A 26,163-nucleotide genomic window follows, 5' to 3' on the forward strand; every position below is an offset into this window, starting at 1 on the left:
TATGGGACCTCCCGTGGTCGGGTCAAGATTTCACTTTATATGGGCCATTCAAAAATACATGTTTCAGAATCCTGCGGTGCTCACGTAACAATTTTTATAGAGTCAGTTTGGCTACGGGCATATAATTTGAAGTATTCACTAACTACCTCTATAAAAATTGTTGCAGAATGACCGCAGGATTCTGAAACATGGATATCTGGATAGGGCACATACCAGTTCCTAAGTGAAGTCTTTACCCGACTACGGTATGTTCCATAGTATGAGAGCTATGTATATTTAAAGTTAACTTTTTTTCATGTTTTCGGCAGTCTATAACTCCGAAATGACGAATTTCTTCACCCAGGTTAGTCTATATTTTTTTGTCTTATCTTTTAGTCAGGAATTATCTCCCAAACGTTGTCAATGTCGTTTTGAAACATCCTGTATAACACCCATGCGCTGGGACAGGATTCGATCTTGCGACATACCTTATAGATATTACAACTAAAAGAAAATGTAAGTAGATAAGGAATCCGTTTGTGTTTGCACAACAAAAGTATATTAAGTGCTACATCATCTAGAAAAAAGTAACCATTAGGTACACAATACATTGTTGCACTGCACATTTATTATATACATACATGGTGTCTCAAAAGTTCCCTAAGTTCCATAACATGTTATTATCAGAGATACAACAAAATGTAAGAGGGGAAACCGCCTCCAAATATGTTGTTTTCAATCTAAAGTGAAGGAGTTTTTTAAACTGTACAAGCCGTTTGGGCTGTACACTCTTTATGAGCGCAATGTTAAATGCAACGTTGCCATTTACCTGGACCCACAAATAAGTGAATGAAGTTACTGTTTTTTACGCTAACGTGTCGACGGCCAACTCTGTTTTAAACATGCCACCATTCCTGATATTCTTACAAAATTTATTCACCTCCCGGTAAATGGCAACGTTGCATTTTCACTTAACATTGGGCGCATAAAGAGTGTACAGCCTAAACGGCTTGTTCGATTTAAAAAATTCCTTCACTTTAGATTGAAAACATCATATTTGGAGACGGTTTCCCCTCTTATATTTTTGTGTAACTCTGATAATAACAGAGGTACCCTATGTCAGTGGACTTTTGAGACGCCCTATATATATATATATATATATATATATATATAGTGAGCGTGTATCCCCCCTCACTCCAATTCCATTTTAATTTTCCCAGTATATATGGCTACATGTACTGTACGTCGACCCAAACTGTGTTTTAGTTTTATCTTTTTCTATGAGTTGGCAGTCCTGTGAGTGGTGACTTGTGCTTTCTGTTCACCGAACAAAAGGGATGTAATGTGGCCGTGATGCTAAAAAAAAAAAAAAAAAAAAAAAAAAAAAAAAAAAAAAAAAAAAAAAAAATCCGACTGAATCTAAACTAATCGAAGTGCATTTTTATTATTTACAATATTTTAATCATTTTATTATAATAGAAAACACGTCTAAAACCGTTCAATGTATGTATTCTTCGTAAAGAACGTTTTTTATGGATATTTTTAAAATATTTTTCTGGCGTGACTGGCGCAAACTTGCTGACGCTTAGTCTAAAAGGCGCGGGAGTGCGCTTGCCAGTGATGCCAATTGAAGGGAAATTTCCCTTGTCGCAGGGAAATTTTGAGTAAATTTTGAAGAAAACGGAAAAAGGGAAATTGCTTCTAATCTCTCAATATTGCAGGGAAATTTGAACCTCTCTTCAATCATTTATAGATTGAATGTATTTACGTATCTGATTAATCTAATTAAAATTCAGTATAAATTCAACATCCTATTTGTTCCAAAGATAATCCGTTGTACATATTTCACATAAATTCTCACAAGTATCTTGCTTTGCATTCATTAATATTTATCAACAGTACACATCGATCAACATACTCAGTTAAATTCGAAACATTACAACAATGCTTATTTAAAATCTTTTTATCAAACTTAATCTTCCCATTGTTGAATTAAATGCAATGCAATAAGATGAAATATTTCTCAATTAAATTATCACTCCAACTATTATAACAGTTTGGTTTTCCCAATCAGATGTTTTTCCCAACCAGAAAATTGATTGTGAAGAAGATTAATCGATGTAAGAGAAGGAAACCTGCGTATCGTGAATGTAAATATGTATATATGGAAAGTGCGTTTGTGTAAGTTTACAAATTTTCTGGTGACTGCGCGTACAGAATTATAACTTCTTAAGAATTCCGCTTCTCTAAACTTTGATTTAGTTTATATTGTGCTTACGAACATTCCTCGTGTACAGCCAAAGACAGTAGCAGCTAGGTATTCGTTTCAGTAAATATGGGAGTGCTGTTCTTAAGTAAGTACATACAAAAAATATACTTAATATTTTCTTTGTACCTTAGGTTACATTAATATTAAAATCTATCATGATATCTAGGATAAAAATTAAATTTACATAATATTTATTTTATATTCTTTATTGTTTATTTAGGTTGGCCGTCCTGACCGAGGTATTTATAGAGTTTTTCCTCAGTCACACCAGGCAAATGCAGAGATTGTACCTTTAACATAGGTCCTAGCCTACACCTTTCCATATCCTTTCCCCTCCTCTATCGCGACGCCTTAGATACCTAAACAACAAATCAAGTTCAAATTCTGCGTAAGTTCAAAAGAAAACAGTCAGGTATCTGCTTGTATGTGGTTATAAGATTGGGATGAGGGGGTAGAAGCGAAAACGCTTAAAAATACAGTACTTGAGCGGTTTGGATGAAGGGAAATTTTGTCCGGAAAAGGGAAATTCTGAAGCTTGTGAAGGGAAAAATGCTCTGAAGGAATTGGCATCACTGGCGCTTGCTGATGATGGCGGTGTAAGTTGTTCTACATATCTGGTGTCCATTAAAAATATCCAAGATTTCCTTTAGCATCGTTAAATATGTTGTGAATTTGATTATGGAAAGATCCAGTAAAACTTACATAAGTGCTCAATCGTAAAAGTTTCGCAATATCTATGTGCGTGTGTTAAAACAGCGCCTAATATGCAAAATGATGGAACTCCACGATGCATAAGTAAGAAATTCATGAAGGTAAAAAGGTTAATTGTATTTACAGCAGAAAAGCAATAACTGCCACGAAGCCTAAACCATGACTATTCGACGAAAAACAAAAAGTAAGAAAAAATCTTATTGCCAAGAATAACTACATGACCCCCCCCCCCCAATTCATCAATTCACAGTGCAGTAAAGAGTGATCCGAATAAATAGCGAGTGTTAAATGATAGTGCATCGTGAAGTGTAAATTATAGCCGGCATTTACAGTGCATTTCTTCGTGTAAATTCCAAATTAATATGAATATGGGCTGACAAAATAGTAATACATGTTGAATAAATTTCTTAATAAAATGCTGTAATGTTGTAAACGTAAGTACCATACATAAGCTGTGTTGATTGAATAAAATTTATATATTGTATATATTTTGTGTGCAATTACCTTTACAGTATTATCTGCACAATTACTACCGAAATGGTGGATGTCATGTCTAATTACTTGTGTTTGTTCCGCTAATGCCAGCAGGCTTGGCAAGGACGGTGGGTACTCACAGTCGCAACCTCAACTGAAAGTCATTTTGGTTCGAGATCGAACTTGGAGGTTTGCGGGCTTTTCATTTTGGTATTGTTATTTGTGTAGCGAATGTCCTTCTCCCACCAACTGCTAAAATCCACCATAGGCAAGGCGAACTAAATAAGGATCGTATCCAGTGGAGTTATAACAATTACTTATCCTATAAGGAGAACAGGTAAGAACCGAACTAAAATAGGATACTTGGTGTTACGAAACGTCTCCCAAATAAGGACAGTCAAGGATCGAACCAATATATAATCATAAAAATGGCTAGCCCGAACAGGAATCGAACCAAACACGATCTAATCGTGTTATAATATATATATATATATATATATATATATATATATATATATATATATATATATATATAATCGTTCTCTGATTACGTATAATAGCAACAGAAAATGAAAATGGTATAAAATTGCCAAAAAAAAAAAAACATGCGATTAACTATAAAATCATGCATTTTCCTATATGCTCAATTTAGAAGATCCACATGTAGACAACATACTAAATAAAGTTAACAATAAAGATTCCACGAAAGAGGGTTAAAATTAAGCAACTATTAAGATTTAAAGGTACAACTGGAAACTAACACCTATAACATATGAAAGCAATTAAATGTATCTATTTGAATATTTCAATTGAGAATCTGATTCCCAATATTTGCTAGTTGTAACTATAGGATATACATTCAATACTGGAGACAAAAATACTTCACCTTGAATTTGAAGAGAAAAAGACTCATCTTAAGATTTCATTGCTTTCTGAAACTTCGTCCAAGTCATCAACTTCCCTGCTTATTGTTTCATGTAAGTTAGATTCCTTCTATCTTCGCTTCGAATACATAGTAAAATACATCTATCACATTATCTAGTTCTTAAATTAATTGTTTTGTAAATATAATGTCCGTATACATAATTACTGTTATCATAATGATAAATGGTAACTATAACAGTATTGTGAATATTACAAACTTAATGTTACTTACTTCTGGTAAGACGATTTGCGAGTCACGATTTTCCTCGAAATAGGAAGAATAACAGTCAAGAACTATCTTGTGACACATAATTGAGTTATTACCAATGATTACAACACAATCACATTTACTATAATGGATAAAAATTGGAAATATTATAATTTTTAAATTCATTATTAGTATCATGATTATGCTTTAGATATCTCCTTCAAGTTGCGAATACACACTAGAAATACTATAAAATGAAATATTAGTTCTATTGAAAACTAACTATTGTATCAAATACATCTTAAATTCACGTTTTATAACTATCAGGTAATACAAGAAGGAAATTATATTTATTAATGTACATGCTCTTATAATTTTCTTAATAAGTGAGTATTTTAGAGAGCTGCTCAGATTTGGACTCATCTTGTCTATTTAACGAGAACATTATCATTAAACTGTGAACAAAATTTAAAGAAAGAAACGACACAGCCAAAGCATTAAGTTTTACACGATTGACGTTTTGAGAAACAGAGTATGAGGAAGAGAAGGCGAAAAAGAATAACACGAAGTTGCAGGCAAAGATGATTCAAACTGAACTGGTGGTACAATGTTGCACTTAAAAAAAAAAAAGAAAGAAAGAACTTTGTAACTTAGTAAACGGATCTAGACATCAATTGGATAATGCAGCCCTGGATGATCCACTATACAATCTGTGTCTAATATTAAAACACACATATATTAAAGTATATAATTTTTAAAATTAAAACCAATAATACTTTACAAACACTCATTCCTGAGGAAATAATTTAGTTTGAAAATACAAGAAGTGCAAATTTAAATTTCCACGTTTTAACCAGATTTAAAAGTAATGTAGTTCTAAGATTTATTTACAGACATATAATCAGTTTGAACTACAGTAGAGCGTCGATTATCCGAACGTCGGTCAACCGAACGACCGCTTAACCGAACTGTGTACTCGCTCGCACCTGTTACTCTCCCACCCTACCGTCCATCATCCCCCTCTCTCCCAAACCAAGTTTCCCACAGTAGTCGCCGCACTGAGCCACCGCTGGCAGAACATTGCTTCTAATGGGGCCTTTATAAGGCGCTGCTGACCGGCCAAGCCGCCAGTCGCTGTGTTTCAACAATCAGCACACTTCTTTTTATGAATAAATTTACTGTACAGTACTTCTTTTTGGCAAATAAACATGTACAGTTCGATTATCCGAACAAACCAGTTTTCCGAACACCCATGTCCCCCAATTACTTCGGATAATCGACGCTCTATTGTATTTGGTTTCACTCTTTATCCTCAGTCGTCATATACTATATACTATACTTCTCATACACAGACACTATTTCTTATGAGTAATAGAATCATTCACTCGAAACTACAAATTGGGAATTGGTCTACTTGTGTTTTGGTCTACTGCGTCTTAAATTTATCATATACCATTTGCTACATTAACTTCATTCTTTCTATTTTTCATAATAACAAGAAAACATAAATTTGTATTTTTCAACTTCACGCACAAAAGAAGAATGTTAGTTTTACGTTCTCTATAAATGTAAAATGATACTTCAAACTCTTATAAGACGTCAAATGTACTTCCTTTCACGAAACGGAACTTTTCACTTCTTTCCGTTTGGACACTTCTTTTTCCGTAAAATATCTGTATTTCTCAACCTCTTCTTTACCATGAAGATGATTAATAAAATCTACATATTAATCAATTCCTTTGTGCGATTCTACACCTTGAATTACAAATTAAAAAAAAATACGTTTGTGTCGTAAATTTCACGGTTTCTTACATACATACTAAAATGAGTGATTAGTATGATAGCCAATTAGTAACTGATTATGTATTTATACTTACATGCCCTTCAAAAGTTTCTTATATAAGATGTCCAATAGATTTTTCTTTTTCTTCACAGTGACATTCTCCCATTCCCCTCTGGACTTACTATGAAAAGTGATACCTAAGCTGAAAATAAGATTAATGTTTGTTTTCACTAAAAGAAGAATAAAATCAGTTTATTTCAAATCTAACAGGAAAAACACTATAAATCGATAGTATTCTGTTTCTTAACTTATTTTTATCAACAAAGGGGAACTTATTTTTTCCAAATTTTCTAAGGTCTTAAGGTTTTTTTTTTTTTTTTTTTTTAACTACTTGTTGGATTTACGAGATCTGTCGGAAAAGTATCCGACCATGGTCTCGGAAAGCTAACATATTCACCTGACGCTTTCTTTGTCCTAATCCCCTTCAAACTAGTTCCTTCACCGAGTTTGGTAGCCTTTTTGATGTTGGAAACAGGTCTGAAGCCCCTCATCGAGAAGTGCTACGAGAGTAGGAATCGTGTTACACTAGATCTTCTCTCGAGTGCAAAAGCGAGTTTCTTTCTTATACCATTTGATTTCTGGAAAGAGACAAAGTCTTACGATGCTATACTCCGAGAGTAGGGAGCTTGACGAAACATCGAAATTTTGTACTGTGGTGAAACATAAACCCACATGAGCTGCAAGAATGGAATCATTATCGTGGTGTGGGCTTCGGGGCTTTGAAGTCCACAGGTCTGGTCATTTCGGACAAAGAGTGTCACGTAGACGACGGGAAATATCTGAAAAGAAATCCTTTGTATTTGTACGTCCTTCTTGTGCGTACTCATGTTACACATTACCTCAGCAATTGAAAAATACAATCAATATTGGTTTAATTTTGCTACGCACCTGGCAATCTTCTCCGGGTATTTGCGAGCTTTGTCAGGCCTTGGAGAGGTCGGATGTATCCACGGAATTGATTATGACTTCGTTCTTGCGTCCTGTCCGTACACCCATGTCTTTACAATTTTAGCTACGCCGAGACCACAGAAGAGTACCAAACAAAACTACTCCTCTACAGCAGAAGATATAAATGAAAGTAACACCATCTGCAGACTAAAGGCACCATGGACTCCTCTTCCATGACACAAAGCCAACGCACCATTAAATTTAATTTTACAATAATTCATTTTCATTAGTCAACCGTCTCTTTTAGCCTAAAGGGAATAATAATAATAATAATAATAATAATAATAATAATAATAATAATAATAATAATAATAATTTCTTTTGTAGATAAAACCTTCATTTCAAGGGATTGTTCACATTCCATAAGTTTGAATTTAAATGTATATCATGTTAATTTTATATTTATAAAGAAAATTATTATTTTTTGTGCTGATAGGAACCATAGTGCTGATATACGTCAAATCAGTGTAAGAGCATCGCTATACAATGCTCTGCTTTTATTACACTTAAGGTAAATGTGAAAGAGTGCCAATCTAAATAGATGGCAGCACATTTTCCTTATCTTTTGAACGTAACTTTTACGGGATGATTATTTTTAGAATATTTCAACAAATTTCAAGAAATGAATGTTTACTAAATAAGAGAACTGAACCGGTAACCAGTTGATAATCCGTTCAATTTCTGACGAACTTTTTTGTTCATTATTGAGAGATTAATATTTGGAAATATCTTGCTGAATTAAAGTGCTCTCAGCTATAAATGATACAAAATTAACAAAAAGTGCACTCATTATCCTTCATTACTGTGTGAATTTATATATTTTCAATACTGAATTCTAGAATTTGTAAATATTGTCGCTTCCTAATAATACGTTAAACACAGAAAAATGTGTTCTAGCTGATAGCAATTACCACTCCTTTATCTCACTTTATTACGAGAGCAGATTTTCGTATACCCAGCAGGGAAAGAAATTGGCAATCCTACACCAGTTATGTTGGTCTAATGGTTCATTCCAGCTCCACTAGGAAACGGACTATAACCTATCTTCTAGCAGAATGGCAGGGCATTCACACCAACTTAAAAATTGATAACTCTCCAATTAAGTACATAATTGACTGATAAGCTTCCAGTACACATTGTTCAATAAAGTATGAAGAAACAAGTGTTCGCTACCAAAACACTCGCCCGATTCAAAGCTAGGCAATGAACTACACCCACCTTCACGTACAATAGATATTGAGGCAGGGACCTACACATACACATGTACTGCAGAACTGATACAAATTGCAAATTACAATTTTGATAACTTTGTACTTGTACGAAGCAACTAATCAGGAAGAAGACAATAATAGAAAGTTATCGAAATTATACGCTGGAACTAAAGTATTGAACACTACCAAGTCAGATTAAATGCACTTTGAATAAAATGTGTACTTTGCGAATGACTGCGTGTTAGGAATTGATAATTGTCCAATTGAATTTACAATTGACCTACATGTTTAGAGTGTATGTTTTAACAGAAATAAATAGTTTGAGAAGTGACGAGTGTATTATAAAATTATTGAAACATTCGTCCGATTCAAATAAAGAAATAAATTCATGATCTTACTTGGATAAGGGCATTTCATGTCGTATTCCTTGCTCCTCCATGTCAGATGCTTTACCGCTACAGTTATCATCTTGTTTGAAATAATGATACTCTGGTAATAATTCCACATTATCACCACTGTTTGTGGGAAGAGGAAACTGTACAAGAATCATAAAGTTTATAATCACTTATTAAATATTATTGAATTAAAAGATAACTATACAACCATGAGCAATTGAATTAAAGATATCTGGCTAGTATGTAGTACTCATTTTGCTTTGATGACGGCGGCGGTGCGGCATGGTATGGACTCCACAAGAGACTGAAAACTTTGGGGAACCATACTGATCCACGATCGCTACTCAGCCTCCCATAATTCACGAAGATTGGTCGGAGCAGGGTCCAGGGCACATACTTCCCTCTTGACAGCATCTTAGATATGCTCAGTAGGATCGAGATCGGAGCTCTTCGGGGGCCGAGCAAACATCTTCACATCCGCGGAGTGCTCATCGAATCAGCCACAATTCGGAAGCGATAGGCTAAATCGTTGTCTTGTTGTAGCTACATGTTAGTAGAGCACTGGAAGCGAACAAAGCCGTGAATATGATTTGCCAACAGCCCTGTAACGTTCTCGGTAAAAAGGATGTTATCAAATGTATCAAGGGTCCATTCATCTTACATAAACAGTCTTCATACTAGGATACCACCAGAACCGACTTCAACTGTTACCTGCTGGCAAAAAGGATCCGTCTCCTTATGTGGTTATAGACGCACTCGTGCTCGGCAATCAGCATTTACAAACTGCTGCCTCGACTCATCTATCTAGGTGACCTTTTTCCATATTTAGTCATGGTTCCTTGAGACAAGTGTTGAGCAGGGGTACCTCGTGGAACGCTTGCTTATGTATCCCATGACTAAGAAATTGTTCTGGAAGAAATGGATGCTTATAGTTTTTGTTAACTAGCATTCAATTGACGAGTGATCTGTTACACTGTGGCCCATCTATTTGCTCTTGCCATCCGAGCTAGCCAACGGCGACCCCTGTCACCAATGTGTCGCACGCCACAACAGTTAATCATGGCGGCGGTGATTTTGCCTGAATCTACGTATTTACAGTACACTTTTGATAGGTGATCCTTGGAAAGCCCAGTGCCTGCACGACTTCAGAGATGGAGTGACCCTACGTCTGGCCCCTCCAATCTAGTCGCAATTAAATGCGCTGAGATCTCATGTCTTACCCATCTTGTAGTTAACTGTTCCTCATACAGCTCTCGTATGAGGTCTGAAGTCCTTGCTGTTACATGCCACGTCATCCTGTTACATACATCTGACAGAGCACAGCATCATTTCTGCAGAAAGGCAGCTTTTTCCAAATGAAATGAAATGACATCTTTGAGTTTTACGTCCCACTATTATGCCGGTTCGGCTAAAGGAGACAGTGATAAAGAAAAATTAATGAAATGGTTGAATGAAGAAAGTGGGAGGAAACGGAAGAACTCCGAAGAAACCCACACACACAGTGTTTGTCCACCACAAAGTTCACTTGGCGCGAGCTGCGATTGAACTAGGAACTCCATGCACCAGAGGTGAAAGCTCTACACTGAACCACCGCGGCCCCGCAGCTATCTCCAATTCAGTTGGTCATGAGTATATTTAAGTACGTGTATAATTGAAGATCCTATTAGAAAACATCCTTTGTTCAACCGACAATGTTTGTGGTAAATGAAAAATCAGTACTAAATGTAGAAATTTTGTATCCGTATTCTTTAGGTTTGGTAACGCTTTCGAAATAATTTTGTTTGTTCTGCTTGATAATACACACCTATGAAAGAAACTAATTTGCAAAAGGGCAATTTAAAATAAACACAAAACAAACAACGTTTTGTTCATAATCGCTACAATTATAAATAATATCATTATTTACTAGTATAAAGTGAAAACTAATTTATCTTGAATTTAACTTTTTCTGTCTTTACAGAAAACATACACTGAAGTTAGTTCCTCTTAGTTTTCTTTAGAAAAATACATGCTACTTAAAATCATATATATATCAAAATTAGTGGCGATGATTGAGTTGTGCCATGGGAATTGAACTAATGAAGAAAATAGGGGAAGGGTGTTTCTTGCCAAACTAGTTAAGAAACTTACGAACGCGAATATATTTAATATTTAGGACACATCTTTTGCATTTGTTTATTAGTTTCTTCAATCTTTCTCCTATAGTCATTACACAACTATGAACCAATATTTATTTTCTAGTAATTTTAAAATGTCTCTTAAATGTAATGTTACAAGTTATGTGCTTTTGCCATGTTTAAAATTGACTAGTTAAAAAATGTGTCTCTTTTTATTTCAGAATTTTCGAAAGGCATAACTGATTTTTGAAGATTACATTATTGCTGGAATTTTTTTATTATTCATTTTAACGTGTCTTTTTCCTTACCATTATTCATAGTGGAGAATCAATCCAAACTATAAATAACACATTCTTTGAATAGTTCCCACCTAAATAATGAATTCCTCATTACATTATTTTTTTACTAACTGAATTGTTAGCGTCATCGGTTGCAAAAGGCAGAATGTCACGAAAATGCATATATTGATCACTAATTTGTTAGCGTTATCGGGTGCAAAGGGCAGAATATCATAGACATGCATATATCGATTCCAATTGATTTGACAATAGATCACATTAAAATATTATAAATTTTGAAGAAATCATCAAATTGTTTGGAAGCTGCTTAAGTAGTAACGTGTTCCAATTTTAAGAGGCATATAGCCTTAACATAAACGTCAATGTGGTAATGAATCACATTGAGAATAATCTATTTAACTCAACCGGTTTTACGAACACAAGATATCTTTGGTACGCTGATGACAGATTTTCCATTTTTAAAGAGGGTACCTAATTCTAAGAGAAATTTAATTCCATACATCAAAAATAAAGATTACAAAGACACTAAAAATTAATTTGTTAATGGCATTAATTTTTCATAAGCATCTCTACATTTACAAAGAAAAAGATAAATTCCATAAAACAGTTCACAGAAGGATCATCACAGACATTAAATAGTCATGCTTCTTCAGCTGTCTAGTCAAAAACTGAAACAAATATTTGGAAGAATTTCCTTGGAAAGGTTTTAAAATTTTTCAAAATGAACAAGATAAAATGTTCAAATAAAGTATTTAGTTAAAATGTGTATGGACATTATTACGAATAAATAAATAAAGAAAACAATAATTCAAGCATCTCAGACTTTCTTATCAATTTATATTCCTATCAAGGTAATAATTATAAATTACATTATTTGAATAGAACTGATATTATTTCTCAAATCTATAACGATAATAATAATAATAATTGAGAACAACTGAAATACAGCAAAATATAGATTTTGTCATATTCTACCACATTACTTTAACACTATAATACAGTATAGTAAAAGAGATAAATAATGATTTACTTTTTAACATGAATTGATAATTAGATACACTGACAATGTAGATGATTTCAATTCCTAAAACACTGAGACGTCAAAAATTAAAAGTAAAGATAAAAACAACTAAGTTATGTTAAAAATTCTAAAATAAAGTCGAATTTTAAGATACACGTCTATAATAGTTTGTTAAAAGTTTAAGGATTTAAATGTGCTTCCTATTATGTGGTTGCAATAAAACATTTACACTTGCACCATATATTGGAATTTTAAAATTCACATTTTTTAAAACATATAGTCCGAGTTACATTTGTTGTCAAGTTTCTTTTCTACAAATATAGAGTCAATTAATTTTCTCCTGTCAGCCAGTGGTTCCAAATACACTTTAAAATATGTTTTACAGTATTCATACGTGGTGCATTAACTAATCCAGACCTAACTTGAAACAAAGTATTCTAAGAAATCACTTTTGAACCATTTCAAGTTTGTTCACGAGAATATTTGTTAGGCTATTCCAAATTACTGATGCATATTCTAGTTTTGATCTTGCCAGTAATTTATATAAAAGTACATAAGTATCTGACTGACAAAAAACAGACCTGATTAAACAGGTAACCAATTATTTTTCTTGCTTCATTATAAATATTCTGTATATGATCACTATACCGTTACACCTAGATCTTTCATTATGTCAACTTCCTGTATTATAATTCCTTGTATTTCGTATTGACTCACATAGTATTGTGATTTGTTACTGTAGATCATTCACTTAGTTTTTAAACAATTGATATTCATACCGTTATCTTTGCACCATATAATGATTTTTCTTAAGTCTTTTTGTAGCCTAACGTTGTCCTCAACATTGTATTCTACTCTGAAAAGCTTAATGTCATCAGCATATTGGAATGATTTAAAACTGTTGAAAGTCATTAATAAAACTTGAAAATGTAATGGACTTAGAGGAGAACCTTGAGGAACTCTGTTACTTACAGTGGATGAATCTGACAGGACATTTCCACTTTTAATTGGTAATGTTCTACCAGTCAAATAGCTTTCAAAAATTTTAGATACAATGGAGTTATATCTATGTTTGACAGTTTTTTAAAGAGTAATCTATGATCAACCGAATCGAAAGCTTTACTCATGTCAATGTATATAACATCAGTTTGTGATCTACTATTCATTGCATAGTAGGCAAAATTTGTTATTTCACAGAGACTGGTTGCAACTAATTTCCCTTCGTAAAAGCCATGCTTTGATTCTTACAGTATATTTTTACTTTGAAAAACAACTGTTTGTGAATGATAGTTTCAAAACTTTTAGTGAATATGGTCAATAAGATTATTGGCCTGTAGTTGCATGGATTTAACTTGTCATTGTTCTTGTAAATCGGTACCATATGTACATGTTTCCGTTTAGATGGGAATTACCCAGTTCTTAATGAAGTATTGTATTTTTTTAAAGTGTGCTTTAATGATTTAATTAGGAAAGATCCCAGGTCCTGAATATGCTAATGGCCTAAGTTTACCTATTATTTCAGCAACATCATTTTCACATATTACTGAAATTATGTTGTTGCTGTTCAGATTACTAACTACAGCACAATCTAGTGTATTAACTTTTATATTAAAATTATTATGAAATACACCTTTGAAGACTTCATCAATTCAGTAATAGTGGTATCTTTGAACAAAATTCTATTTGGTACATTTTTGTCTTGGAACTTTTTAAAAGTATTCCAAAAGTTCACTTTGTTGACATACTACTTTTCAACTTCTCAAAATAACATTTCTCAAGTTTATTGTACATTCTTTTAACATTTTCTCTTAAAGCAGAACATTTTTCGTAAGTGATTAAATTACCTGTTTTCTTAAATTTTACAAACATTTTTTTAAATTAATTAACATTTTAACTCTTTTTTAATTCAAGGAGCTTTATATTTTCTCTTTCGTACAAAAGCTTTTACGCTACATTTGATTTCAATACATTTTCCAAACAATCATGCAATAATACCGTACTGCTATTTACATTTCCTGAAAACCTTTCGACTTGCATCTCATTTTTAATGTCCTCGTCTAATTTATAGAAGTTTGCTCTTACATAGTCATATACCTCACTTTGAGCTTGAGTGTTATCTGTATTAAAGAAATTTAACTTTTTTGTCAACTTGCCATTCGAATATGAAAGATAGTTGAAATCTATCTACTTTAACTAATGGATTCACATTAAACCATATTGAACATTCAGTAATGTTAGTTGGAACAAGATCCAATGTATTATACGGCAACTGAGAGTCATATGGTTGGTTATACTGCTTGAAGAGAAATATAGACGGCAACTCTAACATCTTCTCAGCTTTTTCTTCTAGATGAGAATGCTTAGTTTTTACGATTTCATTACGCCAATCAATACCTACAGAATTGGAATCCTCAAGAAGCAACGTTTTCAAGTTTTTCTCAATTAAGAACTTATTCAGCCAATCACAATAATTTATAAATTCTTTGGGTGACAAGTTAGGTGAAAGATAATGCAAACCTATTAATATTAGAGGATTATTAGGTATAAATAATTTTACAATAATTACATCTAGGCTGGGAAGCGGTTCCTGTACTAAATCATACATTAATCTTTTATTTATTAACGAAATAATAATAATAATAATAATAATAATAATAATAATAATAATAATAATAATAATAATAATAATAATAATAATAATAATAAAGTAGTGATGGTGGTGGTTGTGTAGTATCAATGGAGCTTTAATTCCTTCGAAAACTATTACGAAAACTCTCGTGGTATGTAAAACATTGTTCTTCAATCTGTTGAATACTACTGAAGTTTAACAAGCCTTTTGTTGTTCTTCACAAACCTACATAGCCATGAGAAAAGACAGAATGGGAGAGACAGCTGCTAAACATAATTTATTTCCTTCTCCTTTCTTTTTCTGCTTAATTTAGTTTATTTTCCTCACTCTTACTTTCGTTTAATTTGGATAAACATTTTTCCTCCCATGTGGGTAAAGTAGGTAATAGTTCAGTTAGTGACACTATCAGAGTAACAAAGAAATATTAATTTATCGTCTAGTTTGATTTCAAGGCACAAATTGCCTACAATATCTTTTCTCCTATTTTAAATTCTGCATGTATCTATTAAATCTAGCAACGGTCTTGAATTCAGTTACCTCGTATCAATGAGTTGGAAAAGTTTCTTATTTACTTGTAATTTACTTACACAATCCTTCGTAGTTTAGGGAATGTAATGCATCAGTAATTAAAAGTATGGAAATATCGGAATACGCACAAAATTGACACTATCACAAGCGATTACAAATACGTACTAATTCAAAGAAATATTTATATTCAAAAACGTACTATAAATAACTCTTCCAACGTCAACGCCTTCTATACTGAGATTTTAGTGGATCCAAAATTATATAACTCACAAATGTTTTGTAATATTCAAAGATTAAAAATAAAATAAAATAAAATGAAATTGAATCGAAAATTGAACTTGGGTCCGAGCCCAGTCGTACATTTTTGTCTTTTTGAACATTATTGAATTCGTACCAGTAGAGGAATTGGTGTAAAAGATAGTTTGTTTCCTTCATTTACCATATCATTTGCCATATAATTTAATAGATTATTTTTGTAAATTAAATTAAAAAATTGTATTTTTGCTTTTGCGCATAGCTCTGCAAGTCATCTGATCAATCACAGAAATCACTTATTCCGTAATAGATTGTTTTATTCTTTCTAAACAAATAAACCGATTTTTCGAGCAGAAGGAACTTCGAAACTATTTATAGAAGGTAAAAATGCTTTTCTAGTTGTTAATATAAACGACATGTTATCTTTACGTAACAACAGCTAATACTATTCAAAAGCCATCATTGTTATTTATATACAACTCTTCGACAGGCAATATTAGGCCAATAGTTTCGTGAATAATGCATTTTTAAGAAAATCTTATATAAGGGCAATAAATATAATGTGAAGTACCGGTATTTGCAGATAAATCTAAACTGTTACAAGTTGTATGTTTTTGATTCAGTACAATGATGATAATATACAGGTTAAAATAAATTAGTAGAATCTGCTGCTGTCAGAAGAAATTCGAGCGAAGTAGCAAAGCGGGAACCCGTAGTTACAGAATCAGTTAGGTCGGAGTAAGTTAATTAAGATATTAAATTGATAAAAATTGTAAGAAAATAACAGTTTGTAAGGAAATTGATACAAAAGTAGCAAACTTTCTGTGGTCTGTTTTCAGAATTTTTGAAGTAATTCGTATGCACTTATACTTCTGTAGTCTATTTTCGTATACTATTACAGTTTCTAGACATCCTAGATATTAGTATAAAGTATAAAATAGTTTAAACGTAATTATTAAATAGTAACAATCGCACTAACGTACCCTTGCAAGTCGCTGTTCGTCATTATTGGGTGAATACATTTTAACAACTGCAGAAGACAATAGTTTCTCCTCACACACATTCACACGCTGATTCAGACCTTTCTCTGAATCTAAAGTTTCCTGTAAGAGAACGAATGAATCATTTGAATAAGAACTGCATGCAGAAAAAAGTATGTATTCAATTTAGTCTTATACCTTGTTACTGTATTTTAATCTGAGTCATGGTTTTTGCTTTAGAGAAAATTGAATTAAATTAGTTCGTCCTGCATCAGCTGTAATTAAACTAGAATTTCTTAAAAGAAAGTCAAGAAATTACTTAAATAATAACCAAAAAATAAAAAAATGTTTGAAACAAGTGTAAGTGAGTTAAAAATTTAAGGAAGCATAGGTCACAGTACATAATTATGAATGATTTTCACTGTCAAACTACTAACAATAATATTGGCTAATAGTAATAGTAGAAATTTCAGTGAAAACGTATACAGACACGTGGAAACATGATGGTCTGTGACATTTTCCAACTTTCTAGTAATCTATGAAATAAGGTTAAACATTCCAATGCAATGCAATGACACATACCAAACAAGCTTCCCCTACCATATGCAGGTGCATCCTCGAAATTAAACTAATTACATACTGTTCTGTGGTTTGATCTCAACCTATTCTACCTAATAACTCAATTTCACTAGAAGTATCTCTTACCATTATATTCACCTGAGCAGCTCAAATATGGCTTAAACTTAAGTGAGCTATCCCAAGTTGATACATTTTATTACAACCAGGGACATAGCCAAAGAGAAAGAACATGTCCCTCTTCGAAATTTTAGTCAAGGACAAAAGTGAAAAGGGGTTAAAAGGATTAAAAGAAAAACTGAGAAAGAGAGAATAAGAGAAATAGAATACAAAATGATAATCCTAATTAAATCTATTCTCAGTTTTAGTATGACAATAGTAGAGTGAAATTAACACCCATAGTTCGTGTTTCTTTAAAAAAAGATTAAGCTGTTACTCTGGAGTAAATAGGTACTTAATCGGGAATAGGACTTTTTTTTGCGCAATTACTCCGAGAAACTCGACTACTCTAAATTTGGGACTACTCTACTCTTAATACACTAAATTTGAGAGAGTAAATTCAAAATCCATTGGTAAAGTGTTAATTCCTGCAAGACAGGACAATAGTGAGGAGGTTGAAATATTTAGTATTTGCTAATGATTCGAGTGAAGATTATAGTTATGATGGAATTCGGCCAGTAATATGAATCAGACAAAAACAAATTTGTTTAAGGATTAACGATGATGCTAAGTTTTCGATTGAATAAAGAACTTGTACCTACTCAGTATCATTGAGCATAAGTTAGAATTTATATCTGACAAGAAATTTATTTCTTGTTTTCTTTGGTGCGATATCGGTTTTACAACAGAAACCTATAGTTCGACAATTTTTTATTGGATCTATATATTTAAGCGTGAATCTTGAATGTCGAATGAGAGTGCGTGATCTTTGATTTTTATAAGTTACTGAGAATTCATTTCCAAATATTAGCTATGATAATATTTAAGAAGGACTGCTCAGAAAAGCACCTCACATTAAGAACATACTTGTGTTCAACTTTTAAAAGCTGTACTAGACGAAGTTGTACTTAATGTTGAATGCTTTGAACGGTAAGTACATATGTTATAGCTAAAACACTTTCAGATCTAAGTGCCGATTCAATTTCACAAGTAATTTACGAGATCATTTAAAAGTACGATATACTATAACAAATAGTGTTGGATAAGGTTATTATTTCATATAGGAAAGCTAATGCAAGAAATGGCAGATAAATTTGGGACACACCTAAATTTTGCCGATACAGGTACCAATTTTTGAACAGGTTTAGCTGAATGCATGAACGATGTTGTTCAAAAATGTGCTTAAAGCATTACGTAGACAAGAAAATAACGAATTGGAATGTTCTTTTATCCTCTGTGATTTTTACATTAATGCTACATAATTATAGCAACAAAGTGCTATAATTAGACTTATAATACAAGTTGATCAAAATGCAATTCTAGAAATTACATGTGAATTCTTTACTAGGTGTAACTGACTAATAATTTTGGAGTTAGATTTCTTTAAAAAAAATTGCGAAAACTTCAATAAATAACGCTCATAGTCTGATGGTTTCCCTATTCCTGTAGAGAAAAGAAGTAAGTTTAAAATGCATGATTTACCACTAAAACTAATTCAATATTTAAAAAAAAAAACAAAACGGCTGTTTCAAATGTAGCATTTTATTTAGACAGTTATATTTTATCAGAGTCAATAAGCTTGGCTTCCTATACTTTCTAAGAGATGTCAGGAAATCAAAATGCAGTAATTATTAACATGCAAAATAGTTAAGATCAATTAACATGTGCAGTTCTCTTTCAGCACATCCATAATTTTTCGTAATGATTGAGAAATAGTACAGCCCGTAACTTTTTTCGCTGGTATTATAAAAATACATAAATTTCATTCAGAAATCAATTACCCAAGAAATAAGTAGATATCAGATATAAAATTCTATACTAATCAAAAGTACATGTATATAATTTGCAGCAGCCAATCTATACTTAAACAAACTATTTTACCTATACTTTTATCAATATATTATCATACACTGAATGAGAATGTAACTCATCTATTCAATAAATAATCAATGCATTTACACTCATTTTTAAATCAGATATATTTGCCTTACGATGAAGAGATCATATATTTACTTTCATTGTTCAAATAAATATTTCTACATAAGTAAAATAAATATAGGCCTTTCTAACTGCAAATAAGAAATCAAAATAATTGTATTACATCGGAAGATAATAGTACTTGTTTCGTAATTCTCAAAAGAATTGGTGAATAAGAAAGAAGTTGCACTTAGGATCTCGTAGGAAAAGATTGTCAAGTTTTAAACTACTGCCTTTCAGATTATCTGAAATACATCCAAATATAACAGTATTCAACATTTATTAATAAATACACTTTTCTGCAAAATCAGTTATACCTTTCCGAGTTATATCAGTTAAATTTCAACCTTTCCAAGACCTTGTTGTTTCATGTATCCAATTTAGATCAGACTAAATAATCGAAGACATTAATTTTGTTGTATTATTTCTTATTTTGCACATACTGCGAATTATACATTAACGATCGATCAGACATTTGGCATTTGCTATGGGAAATGAGAAACTGCAAAGCACTTAGCTGCTCATGGCAATATTGAGATATTGTCGTTCAAACACTGTAAATCCAAGGAACATGTTTAAATTTAGTATTTTGTTTAAATTTAGTCCAAATTCCACAATAATTACAAACTAAAGATGAGAATTCGAATCAAATTACCTTCACTATAGGTTTGGTACACTGGTTTAGGACATGTTAGAATTTGCCTTCCCACAAGAAATTGCAACCACTATATTTCGGTACTAATATATATGAAATATATAAATATTTGACACGTAACCAACTGTCAAAATTACCACTAAAACTTTATTTTCGTATTTGTATAGTCAGTCAGTGACTAAATGTCTGAATATACTAAAAAATACTAAATCTTTATTTTACTCCTAGAAAACCTACATCAAGTAGTTCGTAATGCTAAACCAAAATAGCTTCTCCTTCTCTTACTAGATGGAGTTATATGTATGTCCACTTAAAGATAGGAGATTTACTACAGATAATAATTCTAATTTTTGTTCGATTTTGATAAAAAAAAATAATTTAACTGTTGCAAATAAAAATTATTAAAATGCAGTAGAAATACTCTTTTAAAACATGACAAACTACTTATCTAAATGTAAGAAATTAAACCTAAATAACAGAAACTAACAAAAGCTGTTTAAATGAATTCTATTCTTACTCCTCTCCTCTTACGTAGGTATATGACGTCATCGTAACATGATGGCAACTACCAAATCGTATTATTTTAACTAACACGCAAGTAATGTTAAAGAAATTTGTTAATAATACCAAGCTAAATGTAAGGATAGTAATAATTAAGAAAAGTCTGATTAGACATTAACTTAGAACATCTCAAGTAATTTAAATCGTTTTTCATACATTTACATTCTTTTACTACGTTTCTTAGATTAAGAAACAGTAAGGAGATAACAATTGTTGTGTTCCTAAATTTTCTGAAACTCATTTGAGCAATTAGTCTTGTTTGTAGAATGAATAACAACTTACCATATCTACGTTTAATGTCAGGTTCTCACTCGGCGTAGTGTGAAAGGAAAAGATATTTCGCACATTTCTGCATTCGCTAGCTATGTTTTCGAAGGCTTTGTTACAACTTTTTGATTCACTGGTTGCATCCAGAGCATCGCTTTACATTTGGCAGGTGTTGCTGGGATAACCTAACCTGAAATTATATATATCTATATCTATCTATCTATCTATCTATCTATCTATCTATCTATATATATATATATATATATATATATATATATATATATATATATATATATATATATATATATATATAGATAGATAGATAGATAGATAGATAGATATATGCGACACCTACGTATATATAGTATATGCCTCTCTTATATAGTCAGTATCAGGCCCGTGCTTGGATACAAACGAGGGCGGTGGACAAGCCTAGCAAAAGAGCGCCCATGCAAACATGAATACATGTACGTATTATATATATATATATATATATATATATATATATATATATATATATATATATATATATATATATATATATATATATATATATATAGGGCCGGATTTAGGGGGTACAAAGGTGCACGCGCACCCCCTTTCGTTGTAAATATACACTACCTAAAGTGAGAAGCTAGCAGTGAGGTTTGCAAAATCAATAGTTTAAGTCAATTTTCTGAAGGTTGAAGGAAGAGAATTCATCGAGAGCATTTATAAAGGAATTCCTCATTCACATCACAGATGCCTAAAAACATTGAAACAACTCAAATTTAATTCAAATTTACTGTAGTTATTGCTGCATCCCCCAAGAGAATCCTGGATCCAGCCATATATACGTATATATGTGTTGTAACTTAATTAATGTAGTAAACGTCGAGAGGTGATTGCTGTCCCCGAGATAAAACGGAAAGTATGGACCAACCTAGGTGTAGAAATACCTCAAAGCTATGACCACTTGAACATTTTCAGAAAAAAGCAGAAACAGCCATAACTCAAGAACAAAATGTTGGATCGAAATCGGATAAAAGGAAATGCTCATTATTTTATACATGTGTGATTGATCTATTTTGTGTTTTTGTCTAGTATAGAATAAACTCTCGGAAGAAGAATTTAAATGAAACGAAGTCTTTAACGTATCACGTATCACAGTTATAACTTCTAGGCTAATGGTGATGGATGGTAAATGAATGGTTTCCTGTCCAAGTTACGAGTGTGTGAAAAAATTAACTTTGATCGAGAATAAGTTTATAACGACTGTGCATACGACAGTCAAGAGGCAAAGATCATGTATGATGAATGAGGGTACAATGATTCTTCCCACATGACAACAGTGATTCTCACAAGTTATTGAATAGAATTTGGGCAAAGTAAGCTGCATTAAAGAATTTCTCCCTCCAGTGGCGTATTTAGGAGGGGGAGGGCTTCCGGCCTTAAGATCCACCGAAATCTTACTTACTATAGTAAAGTATACGAAATATCTTGCAGAATTTTCACATTTTCAGGCAAAGCCCCCCCCCCCGAAAGATAGCAAAGCCCTCCCCGAAACAAAATCGTAAATACACCACTGTCTCCCTCGTACTATCTAATTCCGTGGAAGATAATAAAATTACGTGCACAGAAACAATGATATTTGAAACACAAGGTGTTGCGCGTATTACACAATGATACAAAGAAATATTGTTTCAAATTACCGATTTATTCTGTTTCTTACAAAGTATGATAACTGTGAAATAATCAGAGGTACCATGTACAATATTTGTGCAATGCAGTATGAGTACACGAGACAGTTGTGAGGAATAACAGTTCACAGTCTGATATTGTTAACTGTTTACTGCATTACAAATATGACATGGACGAAGCAAAATTTTCCCCGTGTGGTCAAACATACCTGAAGTTTCGGAGATGACTGCCGCAGCTATATTGAATCGAGGAACAAGTTCTTCGGCTATTATGGCTGGTGTTGCATACAAAAGACGTTTCACACACCCTTCCAAAAAATTAAGAGGCGTGAGGTAGGGTAAACGAGGAGGTCATAACACAGGTCCATCTATCCAAATCCAAATATCTGGAAATGTTTCATTTATGTAGGTCTGCATATTCTTGTCAAAATGTGGAGGTGCACTGTCATGCTGGGATCACATCTGCTGTCTTATGTTCAAGGGCACATGTTCTAAATATTTTGGAAGAACATTACGCATAAATAAAAGATACGTACTCCCACACAGGCGGGCCAGTAATAAATAAGGTCCTAACACAAAATTATCCGCACCGCATACTCACAGGAAATTTCTGCTGCTGATCATTCAGTAGAGTTGCATGTGGATTTGTACGCCCTCACATGGCTACTGGTAGTTTCAGGGCGGTCTCCGATCTTTCCCAGTACGCTGTCTTCAAATTAAACTGTCCATATGGTGCGATTTCCCCGGATTTTACGTAGGGGAAATTGAAGAGAACAATGTGTGAAGTTATTCTTCGTATTGATAAAGTTAAGCTATGAAAGAAAGAAATTATCCCACTTATTTACGAATACCACAAGAACACACAAAGCATGGATTTTTCCCCTCGTATTGAAAAGTTACACTTAAAGAAGAAATTAGGCTATCCCAGTTATTTATTTAAAAAAACACACAAAAACATACGAAGCATGAATTTTTTGTTCATGTTAAGTTATAGTAAAAGAAAAAAATAGGTCTTCCTTACTTAAGAAAAGCTCAATAGACACACAACGCATAAAACTTTTCATCAACAAAGTTAGAGTAAAAGAAGAAATTATCACACTTATTATAAAAGCACATAAACTTATGAAGTGACATAATTACAAAACCGGCTTGGGTCTAGGCATTTGTCACATACGAACTGGCCTCCTTCATAAGCTGTGCAATCATGATGCCACCATTCTTCGCACGAATTACACATTATCCAGCTATCATCTGGTGGCTCAACATACTTGCCTTTACACAATGGACATACATATTGCACTACTTTTGAAGTTGAACTTTCAGCGGATGCAAACAATTTCTTCCGTGAGGTTGACTTCTTAGAACCCTTCTCTTTTTCTTCTCGAACAGTACATAGCTCTTTTCGTAGTGTTTCTAATAGCAAAGGACAAATCTCTCTCAGGACCGATGAACAAAATGACTCCAAGAGAACTTTTCACACCTCAACAAATTGATTCAGCAATACAAACAGGTATGTGTTAGCACTATTGACTATTAATCCTAGGCTCTGTTTACACCGTTGAAACGTGAGTAGTGCCCTTGGTGCCATAGGTGCACTAATCAGTCTTGAGCGTGGCTTACCCAAATTCAAAGTTCAAACTCCATACAGGCATACATAGCTTTAGTTAAGCTAAAGAAAGCCTACGTAGCAAACGAATTTAAATAGGTCTACTGTGAAAAACTGGAATTTAAATTTAAGAATAAAATTATTTACAAATTTAAGAGCTGGGGCAAAAGTCCGCGTTCGGATTCTTACCCCACAAAAAAATCGGACTTTTGCCCCATTCGCCCTTGTTTTAATTACAATGAAATGCTGACGTAATAACTGATACCGGGAAAAGGGAAGATAGTGTATATTGTTATTCAAGAAGTGTTTTCATATGAAACAACAATAAAATAAGTCGTGACTTCTCCTACGGACTGTAGTACTATTTCCCATAAAACAAAATATTACTTCAAAGTAAGACAAAATGTAATTTACCTCATTTTATTAACAAATTTCACCACACACCTTAACAGTACACCGCTGTCGTTTAATCTTTCTGCAGCACGAGCAGTGTTGCACAACTCCAACAAGAAGTACCCCAAAACTCCAAAAAGGATTTTTGCCCCCGGACACTCTATTAGATGTGTAAAATTCCTTAGAATATATCATATAAAGTTTAAGAAATCTGTATGAATATGTATCTATAGAAAATTTGTATTCCACAGATTAAAATAATTTGCGTTCCGTAGTTGCAACCTGTAGAGATTAATCTTGTTGATAGTCATGAGTTGGTTGTAGTATGCTAATCACTGTAAATTTTTGAAGTTACTATACTGAATTCCCATATGTAACTGTGAGAGCATTTTGACTGTGATCACAAAGTAGTTCATACAATGTTAAAACTTACAAAGAAACATTTTTAACCAGAACTTGTTTTAGAGAAATTCGTTGGGAAGAATTAAATTTGAACGTGGTTGTACACATAGTCACAGGCGTGCGGAGACCCTTGCATTAGGGGGGAGGGCAAATCAATAGCGGTACTCCTGAAGATATGCAACCACCTTGTATCGTTACTTTCTTCATAATTTAATTTTTATTTTCATTTGCTCGGAGGATGTTAAAGTATATGGGAAGGTGGCGGACCCAGGAGCGACATTTACGATTTTGTTGAAATTCAGGGATTTGGCTAGTCGAGGTTTTAGAAACCTGTTAACCAATTTTAAAATTCCTCATTACAAAAATTTTGGTTGAGTATTTCAAAGTTCAAAGTGTTACTTTGTATAGCGATGATTACAGACGTCTTTCAGGGTCCGTTTTTGTGAAATGTAATCCTTATTAGCTCAAAAAATTATTTTAAAAAATCGAAAAAAAACGTAATGCCAAAACATTAGATGGGGCGAGCGCCCCCACTTACCCCCATGTGCGCACGCCTATGCATAGAGTGTACGAATGGTAACTAATTTGAAACCTAATTTCCATCATGATTGATATATTAATTCATTATGTGAGATTTTATACCTAATATAGCCTACACACTTTTAAAAATGCAGTAATTAAACTAACTTCAGTTTTTCAGTTTCAGTTACCTCCCTTACGGGAGATTTATAAAGGAAGTCCCGGCCTTAGAGCCCTGTGAACTACGTCACTGTATTTGTTTTAATTATAAATTGTTTAAAATACGTACTAAAATGGCACGTGCCAAGATGGCCGAATTTGCCGGTTTTATATATGTTTATCACACTATTAACGTAATAAAGAAGGATGAGCGGCGCATGAACATATTGAAAATGAAAAACAGTATATGAAGATTGTAACAAATAATGAAATTGTCCAAAGTAATGAATTGTAAATAGTAAAAAATTGAATAAAAAATGAGAGCAAAGCTCCCCAATACTTAGTGTTTACGACGCCATGCCATCTCTTATCCTTAATCAACTAATTTTCAGCACATACCACATTAACATATTATTATT

At 32.8% G+C, this 26,163-nt stretch overlaps 1 protein-coding gene across 2 annotated transcripts in view; it reads right to left on the bottom strand.

Moving 5' to 3' along the window:
- LOC145680479 (uncharacterized) overlaps window positions 1-21,166 on the bottom strand; it is a 76,736-nt gene extending 55,570 nt beyond the window's left edge. Inside the window, exons 1-5 of one of the 2 annotated variants that reach the window (XM_081751052.1) lie at window positions 21,002-21,166; window positions 16,795-16,914; window positions 8,966-9,102; window positions 6,443-6,550; window positions 4,590-4,707 (exon numbers count right to left, since the gene is read on the bottom strand). In XM_081751052.1, coding sequence (XP_081607178.1) covers window positions 4,590-4,707; window positions 6,443-6,550; window positions 8,966-9,102; window positions 16,795-16,914; window positions 21,002-21,004 — 486 coding nt within the window. In that variant the 5' untranslated portion in view covers window positions 21,005-21,166. Of the gene's footprint in view, window positions 1-4,589; window positions 4,708-6,442; window positions 6,551-8,965; window positions 9,103-16,794; window positions 16,915-21,001 lie in introns of those variants that run through there. The other variant, XM_081751053.1, reaches the window with a different exon arrangement.
- Window positions 21,167-26,163: the final 4,997 nt, after the last annotated feature.

The sequence above is a fragment of the Thermobia domestica genome, chromosome 3 (genome assembly GCF_964235325.1).
Source record: "Thermobia domestica chromosome 3, izTheDome1.hap1.1, whole genome shotgun sequence".
Classification (NCBI taxonomy): domain Eukaryota; kingdom Metazoa; phylum Arthropoda; class Insecta; order Zygentoma; family Lepismatidae; genus Thermobia; species Thermobia domestica.